We start from the raw sequence: 21,887 nt of genomic DNA, 5'->3' as shown, positions 1-21,887 counted from the left end.
ATTTCATGAAGTTGAAATTTGCTTATCCTTTCTACCATTGTCATTATGCTTTTGTAATTCCAGATCCCAGCTGTCCAGCAAATTCCCATTATGTTGTATGCGGCACATCCTGTCCTGCATCCTGCCCCAGCCTCTCCTTTCCATTTCAGTGCACATTGCAATGCCAGGAGGGATGCCAGTGTAATGATGGAAATGTGTTGAATGGAGATCGTTGTGTGCCTCCCGTAGGTTGTGGTTGCTACCACTCTGGGCGTTATCGGCAGGCTGGAGAGACGTTCTGGCATGGTGAAGAGTGCCAGTTCTTGTGTGTTTGTGATGGAATCACTGGAAATGTTCATTGCACACCATCTTCTTGCAGTAAGGTGGAGGTCTGCCATGTGTTGGACGGCGAGTACGGCTGCCATCCTCTGCCGCACGCTCGTTGCTCTGCTTCAGGAGACCCCCACTACATGTCTTTTGATAAATCCTACTTTGACTTCCAGGGCACATGCCGCTATGTGCTAGCCACAGTATGTAATGACACTACTGGGCTTCCGCACTTCCAGGTGGATGCAAGGAACGAGGAATGGCATGGACTCCCAGTGTCAATTACTGTTGAAATTTTTGTCAATGTCTCTGGGCATTTTGTGCACATGTCACGGGACATGAACCGTCAGTTTACTGTTGAGGTAATCAAGCATTGTAGGTGATAGATAAAAACACAAATATTAATGATAATTTTGTGTTATTGTTATGATGCCATGATCTACAACAAATCAACTCTTCAAACAATTTCACTCTGGTATTACTCTGGAGAACACACCCAGAAGTGCACTTGTTTTCAAGCCTTATTGTATTTAGTCATGTATCAGCAATATTGGCTGCTTAGCTTTAAAACAAGCTATTGTTTTATTCTCTTTTCAATCAGGTTGATGGAGAGACCAGAAACCTCCCCATTCTGCTTGACTCTGGACGGGTATCTGTGTACTCCAGCGCACAGTACATATTTGTATCAACTGACTTTGGTTTGAGCGTTGGTTATAGTGGCTCCTGGGCGGTGGACATCATCGTACCAGCGGACTATGGTGGGGTTACGTGTGGCATCTGTGGAAACTTCAACGGCCAGAGTAATGATGACTTCATGACTCCTTCAGGTGCTCTGGTGCGCTCAGCAGACCAGTTTGGAGCAAGTTGGAGGGTTGAGGACGAGCTGCCATGCAATGATGGGTGTGGTAACAATTGCCCTTTGTGCCAGGATCAGACAACCTCCCGTTCCCTGTGTGACATCATCAGGTCCAGTGAGGGCCCCTTTAGTTTCTGCCATGTTTATGTCGATCCTCAAGCCTACTTTGATGACTGTGTGTTCGATGTTTGCCTTTCTGGAAACCGTAATGATGTCCTGTGTCGCTCGATCCAAACCTATGCGAGTGCCTGTCAATCTAACAATGCTGTTATCTACCCCTGGAGAGAAAGCGCATCCTGTGGTGAGTGAGATAATTTCCGTTAGTGTGTAATTAACTTGAAAAAATAGAATAAATTTTTAAGACAGGCTTGACATAAATACAAATGTTACATTTCCAGTCATAACCTGCCCAGAGAACAGCCACTATGAGTTGTGTGGCACAGACTGTGGTCATACTTGCGCCAGCAACATTGATGCTAGTTGTCAACACACCTGCTCAGAGGGATGTTTCTGTGATGATGGGTTGGTGAGGAGTGGAGGACTCTGTGTCCCAGTGGAGCAGTGTGGCTGCTTGCATACTGGATTCTACTTTAATGTGAGGACTGAAACTCTGTTTAGACAAAGCTTTATTAGATTTCACAAGATCGGAGCCTTGTATGTAGTATATCAATATTAAAACAACTCGTATATACTCTGTTCTGGAAATGTAAAGTTGATCATTTTGTGGTATAATTTCATAGGTTGGCAATCAATTCTGGAATGAAGAATGTTCCCAACTCTGTGAATGTTTTGCTCCAAATGATTTGCGCTGCTCTGATTCATCATGCCCATCGACGATGGAGTGTACGGTCAGAAATGGACTACGTGGCTGCTATGGTCAGTACACGTGTTTGATATCTCTTATGTGAACTTTTCTTTGTTGCATCAGCTAAACATTCACTTTAGAGTGGATTGTGCCACAGCATTGTGCCGTATAGGGATATCAGAATTGCCAATTAATGTAACTAATGTAATTAATGTCTTTTTCATGTTATTTTCTCTGTGCAGATGAGAGCACCACATACATCACCACCACCAGATCAAGCCTTCCCTCAGGTATTTTTTTAAAAATGCAAAGAAAAAAAAAACATCATAAATAAAAATAAATCATGTTATATCAGTGATGGCATGAATTTGTTTACTAATAAAATCTTACAAGCCTTTTTTTATTTTTTTAAATTCTTTTATTTTTTAAAATTTTTTTTTAAACATTTCTTTGTAATGTTGTCTCAGAGGTTGTTAGCTTGGTTCATTTTATTTTTATTTTTTTTTTATTTAAGAACTCTTTCAAATCTTTATGGAGAAAGTTAATGGGAAAAATAAATAGGAAAAATACTTCCAGAAGCAGAGTTGGTGAAGAAACGGAGAAAAAGTCATTATTGCACACTACAGTGATATCAGATTTGGCATGTAATGTGAACATTTTTTAAAATTTTTTTTTCTCTTTTGTAGAGGAGAGCACCATTAACATGACCACCACCAGACCAATCCCCCCAGGTATTTTTGAAACAATTTGGAAAAATAAATAAATGAATAATAATAAACATTAAATGTAAATTCATGAATTTCCACAGCTGTGTTTTATCCATTTGGAGCTGGAGACATAGAGAATGATCGTTCTGATGATGGGAGTTCATCTGTGATCTATCTTCTGCACCATTTCATATTTTTTGGACAAACGTATAGTCAAATATATGTAAGTCTGTGTACATGAATGAAATAAATCAGAAAATAATGATTACTTGCATTATTTATTTATTGTTTATGTACTTATTTTGTTTAAATATAAAAATAAATTGAAATATTACGGTTTCATTAATAGTCTTGTAGCCTATTTCATAGTTAATGCTGTCCCTGATCCCACATGAATCTTGCCACACTGAATCTTACATATTTTAAAAGAAAATGTGTGTGATGAGACGTCTTTATCTGTTTCAGGTCAACAACAACGGACACTTGACTTTTAATGGACAATTTCACAGCTACACTCCATACCAGTTCCCAGGTTATGGTGAAATAGACCTCATTGCTCCATTCTGGACAGATATTGATAACGAGGGCAATGGTGTTATTTCATATCGTCAGTACACGTCTGGCAGTGTTCTTACAGAGGCCACACAAGACATTAACCAATACTTTCCTGAACTGAGCTTCTCTGCTACTTGGGTCTTTGTAGCAACATGGGACAGAGTTGCATATTTCCCTCTGTCAGGAACAGTAAGAATCCCCGCTTGATTTTGTTTAATCTTCTTGGCTTTGCAATACATTATATGATTATTGTGACATCTGGAAAACTTGTACTGACTAGGACTTTTACCATGGTCTTTTTTCAGGAAACATCTTTCCAAGTGGTTTTGATTTCAGATGGCCATTACACATTTGTTTTGATGAATTATGGAACAATTGCTCCAAAAGATTATGTACAGGTGTGTACAACATGGTAAATAAAATATAGAGATTTAGAAGACAATTTAAATAAGATGCTGAAAGTGTTTTATCATAATTTATCACAGGCTGGTTATGACACCATCAACTCCAGATACCATTTCTCAATTCCTGGATCATTCTCGAATAACATCACAAACTTGACATACAGCAGCAATGTCAATGTGCCAGGCAGATGGGCTTTCAGAACAGATCATGGATCACGGGGTTGTCAGTTTAATGGTAATGTTTTTGCTATTCTCCTGAAGTGCTTTTATTTATTCCCTTAACATCCAGTAATTTTGAGTTAAAAGCTATGTGAAACTGCTGTTTTGTAGGTATTCCAGTGCAGTTCGAAGACTCTTTCTGGAGTGATACCACCTGCCAGCAGAGATGCACCTGCACCAGCAGTGGCCTCCAGTGTAGCCACGAGCCCTGCAGTTACTCCCAAGCCTGCCGTCCAGCAGCCTTCCAATACTCTTGCCAGAACATCCAACGGCAAACCTGTACCATCTCTGGTGATCCTCACTACTACACCTTTGACTATCAGGTTTTTCACTTTCAAGGAACCTGCACTTATGTTCTCTCTGAGGTTAGTCGTTCTCCACTGCAGGATTAAGCAACTTTGCTCCTGGAGAGCTACCATCCTGCAGACTTCAGTTCCAACCTTGCTTCAACACACTTGCCTATGCTGTAATTTTCTAGTAACCCTGAACATCTTGATTAGCTGGTTCAGGTGTGCTTGACTGGGTTGGAGCTCAACTCTCCAAGATGTAGCTCTCCAACGGCAAGGTTGGCTACCCCTACTCTATCATTTCTATGGCTTTCTGTTTATTATATAATAAGTAGAAATCAGTTGGTAATCCTTGACACTTTTAGGCCTGTGGCAGCAGTTTGCCATACTATCGCATTGAGGGCAAAAACGAGCATCGGGGCAGCACGCATGTGTCATGGACGCGGATGGTCAGAGTGTTTGTCTATGATGAAGTAATTGAACTGGTCAAGGATCACTATTATGACGCAAGGGTTAGTATGACTATATTGCTGTAATTCTCACTTAAATGCTGTTATTTTCCTAATCTCCTCTTTTTCCAACTTTGAGTAGGTTAATGGAAGTTTTGCAGCAACGCCATTCACCCTCCGCAATGGCTCCATCCAGGTCTATCGGTCAGGTTTTTCCTTGGCCATCAGCACAGACTTTGGTCTGGTTGTTACATATGATGCATACAGCTACGTCAGCATCTCTGTACCATATGACTATTTTAATTCCACCTGTGGTCTGTGTGGAAACTTTAACCTGCTTCCCGAAGATGACTTCCGTTCACCCAGTGGTGAGATCTTGAGCTCAGATGTGGACTTTGCTAACAGCTGGAAGGTACAAAGTGACACAGATCCTGAATGCCATAATGTCAGGTGCACAGGTCTGGCTTGTGCTGTTTGTACCACAGATGAAATGACTTTGTACAGTGACAGCAACCATTGTGGAATCCTAGAAGATGTTTTCGGCCCTTTTGGCGCATGCCACTCTGTGCATGCGCCACAGACCTACATAGAGAACTGTGTGTATGACCTTTGCTTGGGCGGAGGGTACCTGCCCATTCTGTGCCAGGCTCTCAATGTGTATGCTACTCAGTGCCAACAGCAGGGTGTACAACTTGGTCAATGGAGACAGCAGGGCTTCTGTGGTAGGCATAGTTTTGTGATGAATGATTTCAATAGAGCAAATTAGATCTCAGTCCAAATGAAAAGATTACAATAATTTATGCATATTCTTTATTTTATTTCTCTATTTTCAGAAATTCAGTGCCCTGTACACAGTCATTTTGAGCCTCAAGGAACAGGTTGTCCTGCGACTTGCAGTAATCCGTCTGCCCCAATGAACTGTCCCTTGCCCAGTCAGGAAAGCTGTATCTGTGATCCTGGGTACATCCTGAGTGCTGGAGAGTGTGTGCCTGAAGCAAACTGTGGCTGCATCTTTGAGGGCTTCTATTACGCTGAAGGACAGTCAGTGGTGTTGGATGGTGACTGTGGGAGACAGTGTGTGTGCAGCAGCATGTCGATGACCTGCCATCAGCACCAGTGTGGTCCAGCAGAGGTGTGTGGAGTCCATGATGGTGTGAGAGGCTGCAGGCCCACCGGCTATGCTACCTGCTCGGTTGAAGACCTCGGGTCATATCACACCTTCGATGGACAAAGTTTCAGATACCCCGGAGCATGCGGACTGACCCTTTCTAGGGTGATGGGGCCATCCTCACTACCACACTTTGTGTTGACGGTGGAGAAAGTACCCAGAGGCCTTCAAGACTTTTCCAGGGTTTTGAAGTTTGAGGCAGACGGAATTCAGGTCTCCATCGAAATGGGAGAGGGCAGCAATGTAAACGTAAGGCAAAATATGAAATCACTAAGCTGTTACTCAGTCCAAGAGCATAATTGCATTATTTTTCAAATTCATACGCTAGATGGAAAGTCTCCTGACACTGTTTATCACTCTTTTCAGGTGGATGGACAGATGGTTAATCTGCCTGTCAGTGTTGGCTCTGGGCAAATCCGCATTTATCACAGTAGTGTGAGGGGTTTTGTTTTGGAAACAAACTTTGGGGTGACTGTAAGAGCTGACTGGCCACACATTGTCCGAATTACGGCACCAAGCACATATAGTGGCACACTTGGAGGTCTGTGTGGGAACTTCAATGAGGACATTGCCGATGAGTTTTACACTCCAGATACTGTTCTGTTGAATGACACACAGCTGTTTGCGGACAGCTGGCGTGATGGTTCCCTATCAGCCCACTGTGAGGACCCAAATGACAGCTGGGAAACAGGACATTATCAGAACAGCAGCCAGTTCATTGAACATTGTAGTATCATGGCCAAGCATGATGGACCATTTGTTGAGTGCAGCAGAGTAATAGATCCTCAGCAACGGATTGCAGATTGCGTTCAGCTGCTGGAACAGACACAAGGTGCCAGAGAGGCTCTATGTGAGGTTCTGCGAGGTTACACTCTACTTTGTCAACAGAATGGCATTGCAGTAGAAGAGTGGAGGTTTGCCACCCACTGTGGTAAGCATCAAGTGTTGGATCTGCTGATCTACAACTGGATTTCATGAAGCTGAAATTTGCTTATATTTTCTACCATTGTCATTATGCTTTTGTAATTCCAGATCCCAGCTGTCCAGCAAATTCCCATTATGTTGTATGCGGCACATCCTGTCCTGCATCCTGCCCCAGCCTCTCCTTTCCATTTCAGTGTGCATTGCAGTGCCAGGAGGGATGCCAGTGTAATGACGGAAATGTGTTGAATGGAGATCATTGTGTGCCTCCCGTGGGTTGTGGTTGCTACCACTCTGGGCGTTATCGGCAGGCTGGAGAGACGTTCTGGCATGGTGAAGAGTGCCAGTTCTTGTGTGTTTGTGATGGAATCACTGGAAATGTTCACTGCACACCATCTTCTTGCAGTGAGGTGGAGGTCTGCCATGTGTTGGATGGCGAGTACGGCTGCCATCCTCGGCCGCACGCTCGTTGCTCTGCTTCAGGAGACCCCCACTACATGTCTTTTGATAAATCCTACTTTGACTTCCAGGGCACATGCCGCTATGTGCTAGCCACAGTATGTAATGACACTACTGGGCTTCCGCACTTCCAGGTGGATGCAAGGAACGAGGCATGGCATGGACTCCCAGTGTCAATTACTGTTGAAATTTTTGTCAATGTCTCTGGGCATCTTGTGCACATGTCACGGGACATGAACCGTCAGTTTACTGTTGAGGTAATCAAGCATTATAGGTGATAGATAAAAACATAAATATTAATGATAATTTTGTGTGATTGTTATGATGCCATGATCTACAACAAATCTGCTCTTCAAACAATTTCCCTCTGGTATTACTCTGGAGAACACACCCAGAAGTGCACTTGTTTTCAAGCCTTATTGTATTTAGTCATGTATCAGCAATATTGCCTGCTTAGCTTTAAAACAAGCTATTGTTTTATTCTATTTTCAATCAGGTTGATGGAGAGACCAGAAACCTCCCCATCCTGCTTGACTCTGGACGGGTGTCTGTGTACTCCAGCGCACAGTACATATTTGTATCAACTGACTTTGGTTTGAGCATTGGTTATAGTGGCTCCTGGGCGGTGGACATCATCGTACCAGCGGAGTACAGTGGGGTTACGTGTGGCATCTGTGGAAACTTCAACGGCCAGAGTAATGATGACTTCATGACTCCTTCAGGTGCTCTGGTGCGCTCAGCAGACCAGTTTGGAGCAAGTTGGAGGGTTGAGGACGAGCTGCCATGCAATGATGGGTGTGGTAACAATTGCCCTTTGTGCCAGGATCAGACAACCTCCCGTTCCCTGTGTGACATCATCAGGTCCAGTGAGGGCCCCTTTAGTTTCTGCCATGTTTATGTCGATCCTCAAGCCTACTTTGATGACTGTGTGTTCGATGTTTGCCTTTCTGGAAACCGTAATGATGTCCTGTGTCACTCGATCCAAACCTATGCGAGTGCCTGTCAATCTAACAATGCCGTTATCTACCCCTGGAGAGAAAGCACATCCTGTGGTGAGTGAGATAATTTCCGTTAGTGTGTAATTAACTTGAAAAAATAGAATACATTTTTAAGACAGGCTTGACATAAATACAAATGTTACATTTCCAGTCATAACCTGCCCAGAGAACAGCCACTATGAGTTGTGTGGCACAGACTGTGGTCATACTTGCGCCAGCAACATTGATGCTAGTTGTCAACACACCTGCTCAGAGGGATGTTTCTGTGATGATGGGTTGGTGAGGAGTGGAGGACTCTGTGCATCAGTAGAGCAATGTGGCTGCTTGCATACCGGATTCTACTTTAATGTAAGGACTGAAGCTCTCTTTTGACAAAGCTTTATTCGATTTCATTTATAAGATATCGGAGCCTTGTATGTAGTATATCAATACTAAAACAACTCATATATACGCTGTTCTGGAAGTATAAAGTTCATTGTTTTGTGGTGAAATTTCTTAGGTTGGTGAGCAATTCTGGGATGAAGAATGTTCCCAACTCTGTGAATGTTTTGCGCCAAATGATTTGCGCTGCTCTGATTCAACCTGCCCATCGACGATGGAGTGTACGGTCAGAAATGGACTTCGTGGCTGCTATGGTCAGTGCACGTGTTTAATATCTCTTATATTAACTTTTCTGAGTTGCATCACCTAAATGTTTGTGTTTACACACTAAGAAAATATTGTTGTGAGTTCCTGTGGAGAAAATGAATAGGAAAAACACTATCAGAACCAAGACCACTGAACGAGTTGATGATCACTACTGTGTTCTACAGTCATATAAGTGTTGGCATGTAATAAAGAAACAATTTTATTTTATCTTTCTCTTTACAGAAGACAGCACCACACACTTTACCACCGCCAAATCAAGCATTCACTCAGGTATTTTGTAATGGTTTTTGTAATTTTGTGATTTGTCTCAGTTGACAAGATGTTTCAAATCCTTATGGAGGCAATGAATAGAAAAGGTACTTCAGAACCAAGGCTACTGAAAAGGTGGATGATGACTGCTGTGCTCTATTGGCATGTCTGAGTTGGTATATGGTAAAAAAAATGTTGAATGTATTTTTCTCTTTACAGACGAGAGCACTACACACATTATCACCACCACATCAAGCCTTCCCTCAGGTATTTTCCATATACTTTTTGTAATTTTATGATTTGTCCCAGAGGTGATTGGATTGGTTTAGAACTCTAGAACTGTGTTGCACTCATTTTCACTGTTGCAGTTTTTCTCTGTCTTTACAGAAGAGAGCACCACCTACATGACCACCACCAGATCAACCATTCCCTCAAGTATTTTTAAAACAATTTAGAAAAAAAACACATATTTGAATGACACATTGAATGAAAAGATGTCACGTGAACTGATATCAGTAATGGTGTTTTTTGATGTTTTTACTTATAAAATTCCATAGGTCTGTTTTAACCACTTGTAACTTTTTTTATTTTTTTTCGAGTAAGTCCAGTAAAACAAAAAATCCTAATGCTCAATCTGTTATCGCAAAGATTGTTTTATTTAACAAAGGAAGCCAAGATATTATCTTCACCCCAGATGTGTTTTATCTATGCCTCAACTTTTGCCATTAATCCTGTTGTTCTCCTCTTAGGTGAAGGAGACCCCTGTCTTGAGCTCAGCTGCACTGAGAATGAACGGTGTGAAGAGAAACATGGTGTTTACGGCTGTTCCTGCAAGGAAAACCATCACAGATCTCAGCATGACTCCTTTGGTTGGACTCAATGCACAACATTTCAATGTTGTTTTAATGTTCATCATTGATTATATTTTTGTTTTTGACATTCTCTTGGATGTTTTCTCTCTCAGATTTCATTGAAACCTGTGAAAGCAGCTCTGGCTCCATGTCTCTGTCTCGCTGTCAGCTTTTTGAGGCTGGTTTTCCTTCTGACGTCTTACACCTCAATGACCCCAACTGCAGAGGAACAGTCCGGAATGGCAGTGTGGAGTTCTATTTTGACAACAATGACCACATCTGTGGCACAAATCTTGTGGTAGGATTCATTATGTACATCTTTGAATGGTCAAAATAACAACAAATCATTTTATTTGTTTTGTAAATCATACTTTAAAAAGTTCCTTAAAGTACAAATATTCAAATAATATGTCCATACAGGCCAATGGCACACACTTCATCTATAAGAACTTTATTGTGGGGGAGCCAAAATTAGTTGGACATCTCATCAGCAGGAAAAGAATTCTGAAGCTTCCTTTCACCTGTGTTTACTCACAAACCCAAACACTTTCCATGGACATCAACCCTCTGGAGAGGTGGGGCACACTGACTGTAGCCCACTTACGAAATGAACTATTAATTATACTTATTTGTAGTTGACACATATCATGTAAAATTATTTCAACAGCACTGTGCACATGAACCTTCCTGCTGGTCAAGGGACATATCAGGTCAGGATGATTCCATATCAGGATGCTGAATTTTCCCACCCCTTCACTGGTAGTGTGAACGCAGAGCTGAGCAAGCGGATTTTTGTGGAAGTTGGTGTTGATGGAGTTGACAGCCGTCAGTTTGCTTCAGTGATTGACACATGTTGGGCTACACCTGTGAACGATCCTCATTACCCTCTCCGCTGGGACCTCATCGTTGACAGGCAAGTCCATGTTTTTGTTTGGTTTGTCTTTACTTAGCGCTTTCTAAAAAATAAATTTCTGTTTATTTACTTACCCTCATATCTTTCCAAACCTTAAATTGTACAATACTTGAACATAGTTAACCTAGTAAATCATTTTTGTTTTTTGTTATCTCTATAATATCTTTATTATACTGTTCCAAAATGCTCAGGTGTCCCAATCCTAATGATGATACAGTGGAGTTGCTGCAAAATGGTGTTTCTACATCCAGCCGTTTCTCCTTCGAGATGTTTATCTTCACTGCAGACTCCACCAAGGTTTACCTGCACTGTGCTGTTCACCTTTGCCTTCTGACAGACAATCACTGCTCAGTGGTGAGTGTACAAATTAATAAGTAATAAAACCTTTCAGATTTTTCTTGTGGACATGGTCATAATTGTTGTTATTAGTAAATGTTGTCAATTTTCTTTAAGTAAAAGATACTTTTGAGCGACGGTCAATAGAGAAAGATGCTATTTGTTTCCAATTGCGATAAACCACCAGTAGAGGCTGATGGGGCCATGCTGACTAGCAAAACCTCAACCCCTTTGGCTGATACGACTGATGATAACTTAAACTGACACAAATTGGTTGTCTTTTCATCTGTCTTTCAGCACTGTGACTCTGAACACCACCATAGAGCGGGCAGATCTGTGGATTTCCATGACAGTACTTCCATATCCCTTGGTCCATTGATGTGGTCTGACAGTAACAAAGGTAACTTATGAAACAAAACAACAACAACAAAAAGAGAATTCAATTTAATTCAATATCACATAAAAAAAGAGTGTCGTAGTTCCACAACCTTCACATACTCTGGTCTGGAACACAGTGGATGCATAGGAATTATTTAAAAAAAAATAAGTAAAAAGTGCTAAGTAAATATCAGCACTCGTGAAGTGCTGCAATCAGCTGACTGCTGTATAATTTCTGTTCACAGATACGCCGATGCCACGCCAAGTGCTAGTATCCAGGGCTCCATGTCTGTTGGGTTCTCTGACTATATCACTTATTTCTCTGATGAGTCTCCTGATATTCTGCTAGGATATTTCCACTGGCAATCAACCTAATGTTTTAACACATCTATTCTTATATTTTTATTATATCTCTTTCTCGATGAACGTGACACTGATGCCAAACTGTTACAAGCTTTCTATAAATGTGACCTTTGGGTGATTGTTGAAAATCACAACCTTTAAAATGTTTTATAAATCAAACAGTCTTATTACTATTGTGAGGATAAAGCATATTAAATAATGAGATAAAACAAATCACAATAAACTGATTTTCTCTGTGTTTTGGTGACATATTTGTCATTTCTGTGTGTGTGTGATTTTGTTTTTATTATTGTTTGTTACAATGTAGTTAGTTCAGCTATTATACTGAGTCAGGCTTAGGCTACATCCTATCATAAACCATCTCAAACCCAAAATCAGCTATACACTCACACAGACGTTTTATGGGCCAAAGCTGTTTTGCAGCGTTTTTTTTCTTCTGACCTAGTCATACATATTACTGGAATACAAACTTTTCTTAGTGTTCGTGTGTTAACAGAGATAACTGTTTTCTCTTCATTCTTTACTGATACAACCAAGTTTTTACAGATTTCTTGTATATTTGTAATTTTACTGAAAAATGCACTGTACATAAGAAAATCCTTCACATAAAATTGATGAATTTAGAATTAATCAGCATAATGATTTAATCATTTCGCAGACTCATTTGTTAATTCTAACCTCTGTACCTCTGATTTTTTTACAAATTTGGCAGTTTGAATTTACTAGGCAAATGCAGGAAACAAATGCAAGGGAACAAATATCGAAAGAGACCTTCATGCTATTGACATTCAAAGCTTTAGTCTGTGTATTATTCTCGCTTGCACATTAAAGTTACTCATTAAAGTTGGAATTGTGTACTGATGAATACTGTTAGCTACTGCTACAAGTTAGATTGTTTGTGATTTTCTCATTTGTAAGTTGCTTTGAAAAAAGTTTGCTCAATAAATCAAACTAAACTGCAGCAGTGCAATAAAAAATAACAACTGCTGCTAACACACTTGTTCTATAAGATAAATAGGACTCGGTACAAACAACACATGCCTATTGTTAGGATAAAAGAAAAACACCAGCTAGATTGTGAAATTAAGTGTCTTATACCAGCACTGAAAAATAGATTTCACGAACAAAGTGATCATGCATCCTCTTGCATTAACCACAGGGTACATATATGTCATTTTACTTTAAAATGTCAAAAGAAAGGTTAATTAGTAGACTGAAGAATCTGTCAAAACACATCCCAAACCATACCATAATATGCTGTTGGGTGGGGAGAATTTATGGTATGTCTAAGATATGAAAACAAAAACTTGTTTGAAGTATTGCTAAACAAAAATAAAAATAACTCCTAGGTCCAACCATGTTCTGCCTACCATTTCAAAATTATAAGACTCTAAAACCTGCAGTTCAACATCACTGTATTTAGTTTGAACTGTTGAAGAGACAATCACCCTAATAGGCCTATACGCAGCAGCAGCATTTCATCTCAGGTAAAATTCATCTCATCTGGCTCCACTCATTCTTTCAGTCATCTTTTGATATAAATTATTATACAGCAACGTTTTTGTGATATTGTTTATTTTTTCTTTACTTTTAATCCTTGTATACTGATACAAATTCTGTTACTGTTGCAGTGAAGATGTAGATTTTATTAATATGTGCCAAAAAGAAGGTTACAATCCTGGGTATCACTTTATTTTGATGGTCCCTTTAATGCATTCTGTTGACTATAAGTAATGTTGTACCTACATATCTACTAACTCTCATTAGAGTGTTAGTAGAGTATTTGTAGTCATGGTAGGGTTAGGGTTACAATAAGTTGACATGTACTTGCAAAGTTACATATGGTCTGTAGAATGTCTTTTGGGAGACCAGCACAATAAATAGTTAGCAGATATGAAGCAGACAGTTTACTAATACTCTAATGAGAGTTAGTTGGCATGTAGCTGCAACATTACTTATTGTCAACAGAATGTTCAAAAGGCACCATCAAAATAAAGTGTTTCCCAATCCTGTCTGTGTTTAGAAATCAAAAATGAGGTTTCTAATCTTATTTTGTGTGACACTACTGCTGCTGAATAATGGTAAGTTTCACATCTATTAAAAATGCCAACCTGTGGCCAAGAATTGTCACACTATTAAATAAGTGAACTGACAAGATGCTTTTGTATTTAACAGGTGAAAGAATCGAAGGACAAACATCAGGTAGGCTAATCATTATACTTGGGGTCTGCTTCGTCATGAATTATAATCCTTCAGTTCTTCCCCTTTAAGTAAAATATATTCTTTCAAAACAATTTGTGGCTCAAGGTACTGTATCAGGGTTTTGTATTCACAAAATGCTCAACATAACCTCTAATCAGTTTTGCTGTCTTTATGTATTAACTGTCAATTTCGTCTTAAAGCACTTAACACTCAAAGACGTTCTTGTCAAAGTCAAGATGCTCAGTAATCTTAAAAATATTCAATCGAAATTGTATCATCACTATGCTTCCTGGCCATTCATCTATTGGCAAATCAATCTGCAAGAAAAATTTCCAGTTGAGGAAAGAAATTATAATTAACAGTTTGTTAAATTTGTGCCTCTCTATCAACTGTCACATTTTGTCTCTTGACACTATTTTCTTAGATACCACAAAATCCAGCACTGACCCATGCTCTGAATATACGGTTCTGGATAACCCATGGAGAGACGTACGTTATGAACCAAACGGCGACCATGATGACAGTCTTGTTGAATGGAATGGCTGGTATCGGCTGTATTTGAATGGAGAAAGTGCTCAGATGTCTGAGTGGTGTGTGAGCAACACAAACTGTGGCACTTTATCTCAATGGTTCTCATCCACAACTCAAGGATGGGGTGGTGACCCTTGAGGTCCTGGGATATCATCCAAGGGGCGAGTGTGGTGACTATAGATCCACCCCCAAACAAATAAAAGCCTGTCCAGGGGATTATTATGTCTATAAACTTGTCAGACCTGAAGAGTCAGTCAGCAGACCTTCATACTGTGCAGGTGCAGTTTGTATTTTTGTATTTTTTTTTCATTGTGAAATACTATTACAATTTTAAATATCTATTTTTTGAGTTATTACAATGCAATTTATTCCTGTAATCAAAGCTACATTTTCAGCAGTCATTACTCCAGACTGCTCCTACAGAAATGATTTTGATATGCTGATTTGCTCAAGAAATATTTATTATTATTGTTGTTAAAAATACATTTTTATTTTATTTATTTATTTATTTTTGTTTAAATAATGATACAGCATTCCAAAGTTTAAAGTAAAAGGCAAAAAAACCAAAAAAAAGCGAAGTTATCGATCGGTTCATTAAATCGATCAGTGACAGTGAAGTTTTACAATATATATATATTTTTATTTATTATTATTACTATTTATTTATTTTTTTAAATCAAATAAATGCAGCCTTGCTGAGCATAAGAGACTTCTTTCAGAAATGTGACCAAATCTTAGATCTCTGTATTAAAGTTTAATATTAGTTTTCATTATATTTTTTTACCATTATTATGAAATATGCCTACTTTTAGCCAGTTAGACTTGAGATGCTCATGCTACATTATTGTGCATTTAGGATATAATACTGAATCAAATTTGCACTGAAAATTGTAGGGCAAATTCACTAACATTCACATCACTTCAAATTTCAATGCAAAACTCATGCAGCTTTTTCAACAAGCACATGAAATCCAGTTTAACCATGTGCAAAATGCACTGAAATAGTGCTGTGCAATGCATAATCATTTCTTTACGGAATCCAGTGGAAAAACAATGCAAATAATCACTGTCACCAGTCAATCTCAATGAAGAGCTAACAATATTTTTCTTTCTTATCAGTTGCTTTCAACAGCCTCAGCAATGATCCTTGTTACAGCTATCAGTCTCTGGATCGTCCCTGGAGAGCCACGAATGAAAGAGGAACATTCATGTGTGATGAATATTTCTCCATGAACAGCTGGTACAGATTTTTCTACAATGGAATGGACGTCCGAATGCCAGAGAGCTGTGTTGGTTTGTACAGCTGTAATGGATTATACAGTCTGTGGCTCAATGGTCCTCATCCTCAGATAGAAGATGCAGTGGTGACCATAGAGGTCTGTGGGACTGATGATTCAGGCTGCTGTGAATTTGTTGCTGTACCCATCAGGGTCAAAGCCTGTCCAGGCAATTACTACGTGTATGAATTTGCAAAACAATCAGCAGGTTGAATGGTGGGGGAGGGAGGGAGGGGGTTGCAGGGGTGGTAGGTGAAGGTGTGAAGTGCAGGGAAAACAATCCCGGTGTACAAGTTACTGTATAGGTACAGTTTTTAAATAGCCTTTGGATTATTTCTTTAAATGTGTCATTATTGTTTATGTCGTCTTCAAATTGCTTCCTTTCAGATGTCAGCACTATATCACCGACAGCTTCCGTTACAACTTCAGCTGTGACTGCATTCGACATGACTTTGCGTCGGTTGTCATAAGGTCAAATTCATTCAATTCCCAGTTGAGTCGATAAAATGTGTCTAAAACCTAATTGAGTCTCTTTACATTTTCATTAGAATTTTGAAAGAGTAATATCAATTTTTGTAACTATAACAGTCATGTGGAATATGTATTGATTCTCACTGATTGTTTCTGTTGTTTGTTCTCAACAGCTGTAACCGACACAGATGACGACCCATGCAATAACTACAGCATTTTTGACGACCAAAATAGAAGCCCAAATGATTTCTTTTTTTATCATAATACTATAAATGGATATGATGACACTCGTGTTGAATGGCATGGCTGGTATCGACTCTTCATTGATGGGTTGAGTGCTCAGATGCCCGAGTGGTGTTTCAGTTATATGTCATGTGGAGGTTATAGTTCTCTGTGGCTTGGTGGCCCTCATCCTGAGATAGAAGATGGAGTCGTTACTCGTGAAGTCTACAGCTCTGATTATGAACGGTGCAGTTACTACAGATCAGACCCAATCCAAGTCAAAGCTTGTCCTGGAAATTACTATGTCTACAAACTTATAAGGACATATCGAATCATCCCAGCCCCTGCATATTGTGCAGGTACAGTCATTCTCCTTCATATTGTACAATAGCATGGCATGCTGTCACACTATAAAATTATAATTTGTCAGCAACATTTGAACAATGTTATTTCAATATTAGACTATCTTATTTTTATATTTTCAGTTTTAGAAATGTTATGTTTTTTGTCATTTTTTTGTTTGTCATTTTAGTTGTTTATATATATATATATATATATATATATATACGTATAATTTCTTTCACACTTTTCCACACTGATGCTGAGTCACTGGAAGAGAATTGAATCCTTATTTTTTCAGAATAATTCCTCTTTGCCACTCTGATCTTCTTTTCCAGTGTGTATTTAGCCTGTTCATACAAGACATTGTCAATTATGAAGTGTGTAAAATTGTATATAAAATTAAGGAGCTACTAAAGTAACATCTGAGTGTGCATGTTATCATTTCTGGCTTATGTATATTTGATCCTGCTTTCTCAAAGCAAGCACATCATTTTTTTGTAGGCACATAAAAATGCATTGAGTATACACAAAAGTCTTGGTGTTTGAAAACAATTTACAAAACCACTGCTGGAGCAAATACACATCTGTGTACAAAACCACACTACTGATACATAGACCGTGTGACAACTAGCAACTTGCTGTGAATAACAAATAACTATGTACTCTCTTTCATTTTCCTTAACAGTTCTTCTCACCAGTCCACCAGGTTTTGACCCCTGCTACAGTTATTAGAGTCTGGATGAGCCATGGAGGGCAAATACTATTCCTGTAATTGGTGGTCCCACTAATTCAAGCTGTGATTATAATGTCAACTGGAACGGCTGGTACAGGTTGCTCTACAATGGTCAGAGTGTCCAGATGCCAGAGTCATGTGTTAGTAGAGTGCTTACCCACAGCTAGAAAATGGAGTGGTCACACGACAAGTCTGTGGTTCCACATGGAATGACCGCTGTAGTTACATATCTCCTCCCATACGAGTCAAAGCTTGTCCAGGAAACTATTATGTGTATGAGTTTGTCAGACCACTATTGTGTGCAGCTTACTGTGCAGGTAGACACATTGTGTTGTGTTCCTTTTAATATATATCATATAAAAAAAATAATTAAAAAAGATTGACAGTATTGTATAATTATTTGTCCCAGACCAGACATCAGTGTACAAAACAGCAACAGAGGCAATCCCACTCACAGAATCCAGTGGTAAAGTATTTCATGTTATATGTTCATATGATTTTAGCTTGTGATGGTACTATAAGCTGTAAGTGCTTGTGAAACATCTGTCGGATGTAGGACTATTTCAATTGCTGCAGAACATTTGTGTGGCTACATGACATGTTCCCACAAAAGTATGGCTAGATTATGGAGACATACCATCAAACACTTCTAAACAAACTTGAAGTTTGCTCCAGCTTTTGTCATTAATCCTGTTGTTCTCCTCTTAGGTGAAGGAGACCCCTGTCTTGAGCTCAGCTGCATTGAGGATGAACGGTGTGAAGAGAAACATGGTGTTTACGGCTGTTCCTGCAAGGAAAACCATCACAGATCTCAGCATGACTCCTTTGGTTAGACTCATTCTACAACTACATTTCAATGTTGTTTCAATGATTATACAGTATTTTTGTTTTTGACATTCTCTTGGATGTTTTCTCTCTCAGATTTAATTGAAACCTGTGAAAGCAGCTCTGGCTGCTGTCTCTGTCTCGCTGTCAGCTTTTTGAGGCTGGTTTTCCTTCTGACATCTTACACCTCAATGACCCCAACTGCAGAGGAACAGTCCGGAATGGCAGTGTGGAGTTCTATTTTGACAACAATGACCACATCTGTGGCACAAATCTTGTGGTAAGATTCATTATGTACATCCCTGAATGGTCAAAAGAACAACAAATCATTTTATTTTATTTATTTATTTTGTAAATCATACTTTAAAAAGTCACTTAAAGTACATATATTTTCAAATAATATGTCCATACAGGCTAATGGCACCCACTTCATCTATAAGAACTTTATTGTGGGGGAGCCAAGCTCAGCTGGACATCTCATCAGCAGGAAAATAATTCTGAAGCTTCCTCTCATCTGTGTTTACTCACAAACCCAAACACTTTCCATGGGCATCAACCCTCTGGAGAGGTGAGACTCACCTATTATGAAGAATAAATAAATTGTAAATATCTCTTATTTCAACAGCACTGTGCACATGAGCCTTCCTTCTGGTCAAGGGACATATCAGGTCAGGATGATTCCATATCAGGATGCTGAATTTTCCCACCCCTTCACTGGTAGTGTGAACGCAGAGCTGAGCAAGCGGATTTTTGTGGAAGTTGGTGTTGATGGAGTTGACAGCCGTCAGTTTGCTTCAGTGATTGACACATGTTGGGCTACACCTGTGAACGATCCTCATTACCCTCTCCGCTGGGACCTCATCACTGACATCTAAGCTGTGTGTTAATTTAGTTTAATTTAATTTAAAACTTAATGAAATTTAATTTGTAATTTAATTTAATTGTTTATATATATGTATATTTTTAATGTATTTTTAATGTAAGGTGTGCAAACAGTGCATTTTTAGTGTTTTTTATATTTTATTTATTGAACGAATTAATTTTTACAATTTTCATGAGAACTTATATTTAAAGCAACAACTTGTATTTGGTTTACATAACTTAACCAAAATAAAATTTAATCAATTTTATTTTTACATTTGTTTTTAATTCAGTTTTAAATTTCACAACACTGGAAACACTGACCATTTTCAGAAACACTGATTTCTTTATTGTCCATATTTTTTAACTTAAAAACATAAAAACTATTTAGACATAAAAAAGTAAAACTGCCAAACACATAACAAAACTTTTAAACCTTACTCAAAACAGAAAATATAAGAAATAATAAGCTATAATACATTAATTAAACTAAAACAACTCTGCAGTGCATACAACAACAGAGGCAATCCCTCTTACGGGATCCATTCTTATTGTTTTATGGTATATTTTATTAGATATCTCAGATTAATTTTTTGATTTAATGATTATCATTATGAATATTCTCAGGTGTCCCAGTCGAAATGACAAAGTGGAGCTTCTGCAGAATGGTGTTTCCACATCCAGCCGTTTCTCCTTCAGCGTGTTTATCTTCGTTTCAAACTCCACAAAGATTTACCTGCACTGCGCTATTCACCTTTGCCTTTTGAAAGACAATGACTGCTCAGTGGTGAGTGTACAAATCCTGTCACAACATCAAATGTTTAAGGAGTACACTTACACCTAATGGATACTTGTGGCTGTCTTCTGCTGATGATGTTTGTGACAAAGATGATAATTATTTGATGTCATAAACTGACATATGACCTGAATGTCCTGTTTTTTTTTTTTTTTTTTTTTACTTTTAGCACTGTGACTCTGAACACCACCACAGAGAGGTTAGATCTCTGGACTTACGTGACAGTACTTCCATATCTGTTGGTCCTTTGATGTGGTCTGATGGTAACACAGGTGATTTATGGAATTAAAATATCAAAACAGTTGGATCACAAATCATACTTTGCATTCCCTCTTCATATGTGTGCAGGTCTCAAACCAAGTCTGCTCCAAGTCTGTGTGCTTCTCTGATGATTTTACTAATTTCTATGATAAATGTTCTGATTTTCTTCTAGAATGTTCCCACTAATAATCATTTTAAGGATTCTCCCTGTAATCTATGTTTGATTAATTTAGCAGTGGTGCCATATTCACTTTACTGTATGTAATTTGAACCTCCTTATGTAAAAAATATCAGTTTGCAGAACTGAGTTTATTTTAACATAGTTTACTCAAATGAGTGAAGTGAAGTGAGTATGGTGACCCATACTCGGAATTAGTGCTCTGCATTTATCCCATCCAAAGTGCACACACACAGCAGTGAACACACACACACCGTGAACACACACCCGGAGCAGTGGGCAGCCATTTTTTTGCTGCGCCGCCCGGGGAGCAGTTGGGGGTTCGGTGCCTTGCTCAAGGGCACCTCAGTCATGGTACTGAAGGTGGAAGAGAGCACTGTACATTCACTCCCCCCACCTACAATCCCTGCCGGTACGAGACTCGAACTCGCAACCTTTGGGTTACGAGTCCGACTCTCTAACCATTAGGCCACGACTCCCCCATGAGATGGAATATACACAATTTTATGTTTAAATAAACTGATTAAACTGCTTTCTGTTTGGTATGTGTGAGTTCAAAATACTTTGTTTTTATTCATGAGCCAGTAGTAATTAAACTTATTAGTTTAGGCTTTATCTCATGTCAAGTTTAAATTATGAAAATATACTTCAGCTAGTTGCCAAGACAACATATTTTTTATTTTCATTTAGTTAATTTTAATGGATAAAAAAAAACTAAAACTGAGATAAAAGTTAAGGAAAACTATATTTTAAAAATGACAGCATTAATGCAGAAATGCATTTCTTTTGCAATGTAGTTTTGCTGCATATTTGATTTTTTTTTTACTTGTTGCAAACAAAACAGAAACATGCTGTATTTTATCCTGCATTTAAATCCTTATACACTATAAATAGTAAAACAAGAAGTGTCAGATTATGCATTATTTGGTTCAGTGGAACCTAAAGATCATCTTTCAACAGCAAAATCTGCTGTCAACATTGTGTTCACATGCCAATAAGCCACTCATGCCATAATTTCCTCATACATATGTCCTTATACTGAAGATTGTGTGTATTTTTTCATGCCCAAGCTTACAGTATGCTTGGAGCAAGCCTGGGTGAAGTGTCTTGCTCAAGGGCTCAGTGGTGATGGATTATGCTCATGACTTGCTCCTTGGACGTGATCTTGCAACCTTCAGGTTATCAGTCAGACATTTTGCCTGAGGATCTGGTAAAAAAACAAACAAACAAAAAAATCTAAACCCAACAGTGCCGTTACAACACAACAAACACACACACAAACACGCACACGCACACGCACACACACACACACACAC

At 38.9% G+C, this 21,887-nt stretch overlaps 1 protein-coding gene and 1 pseudogene across 1 annotated transcript in view; both read left to right on the top strand.

The window, feature by feature from the left end:
• LOC107684476 (uncharacterized) overlaps positions 1-12,115 on the top strand; it is a 39,926-nt gene extending 27,811 nt beyond the window's left edge. Inside the window, exons 33-61 of the mRNA XM_016480729.1 lie at positions 64-668; positions 908-1,463; positions 1,561-1,757; positions 1,903-2,038; positions 2,210-2,257; positions 2,654-2,698; positions 2,776-2,897; positions 3,140-3,418; positions 3,535-3,627; positions 3,715-3,868; positions 3,964-4,217; positions 4,505-4,651; positions 4,731-5,310; positions 5,422-6,005; positions 6,123-6,687; positions 6,789-7,393; positions 7,633-8,188; positions 8,286-8,482; positions 8,634-8,769; positions 9,005-9,052; positions 9,251-9,298; positions 9,419-9,466; positions 9,781-9,900; positions 9,996-10,180; positions 10,303-10,457; positions 10,550-10,795; positions 10,987-11,149; positions 11,429-11,531; positions 11,755-12,115. Of these exons, the coding sequence (XP_016336215.1) occupies positions 64-668; positions 908-1,463; positions 1,561-1,757; positions 1,903-2,038; positions 2,210-2,257; positions 2,654-2,698; positions 2,776-2,897; positions 3,140-3,418; positions 3,535-3,627; positions 3,715-3,868; positions 3,964-4,217; positions 4,505-4,651; positions 4,731-5,310; positions 5,422-6,005; positions 6,123-6,687; positions 6,789-7,393; positions 7,633-8,188; positions 8,286-8,482; positions 8,634-8,769; positions 9,005-9,052; positions 9,251-9,298; positions 9,419-9,466; positions 9,781-9,900; positions 9,996-10,180; positions 10,303-10,457; positions 10,550-10,795; positions 10,987-11,149; positions 11,429-11,531; positions 11,755-11,858 (7,079 nt within the window). The 3' untranslated portion in view covers positions 11,859-12,115. The remainder of the gene's footprint in view (positions 1-63; positions 669-907; positions 1,464-1,560; positions 1,758-1,902; positions 2,039-2,209; positions 2,258-2,653; positions 2,699-2,775; positions 2,898-3,139; positions 3,419-3,534; positions 3,628-3,714; positions 3,869-3,963; positions 4,218-4,504; positions 4,652-4,730; positions 5,311-5,421; positions 6,006-6,122; positions 6,688-6,788; positions 7,394-7,632; positions 8,189-8,285; positions 8,483-8,633; positions 8,770-9,004; positions 9,053-9,250; positions 9,299-9,418; positions 9,467-9,780; positions 9,901-9,995; positions 10,181-10,302; positions 10,458-10,549; positions 10,796-10,986; positions 11,150-11,428; positions 11,532-11,754) is intronic.
• A 1,789-nt stretch (positions 12,116-13,904) lies between these two features.
• LOC107684481 (pancreatic secretory granule membrane major glycoprotein GP2-like) overlaps positions 13,905-21,887 on the top strand; it is a 10,540-nt pseudogene continuing 2,557 nt past the window's right edge.

This window comes from Sinocyclocheilus anshuiensis, unplaced genomic scaffold (genome assembly GCF_001515605.1).
Source record: "Sinocyclocheilus anshuiensis isolate Anshui unplaced genomic scaffold, SAMN03320099.WGS_v1.1 scaffold1833, whole genome shotgun sequence".
Classification (NCBI taxonomy): domain Eukaryota; kingdom Metazoa; phylum Chordata; class Actinopteri; order Cypriniformes; family Cyprinidae; genus Sinocyclocheilus; species Sinocyclocheilus anshuiensis.
Note: the sequence above shows the minus strand (reverse complement) of the source record. Positions and strands in the feature narration are given on the sequence as shown.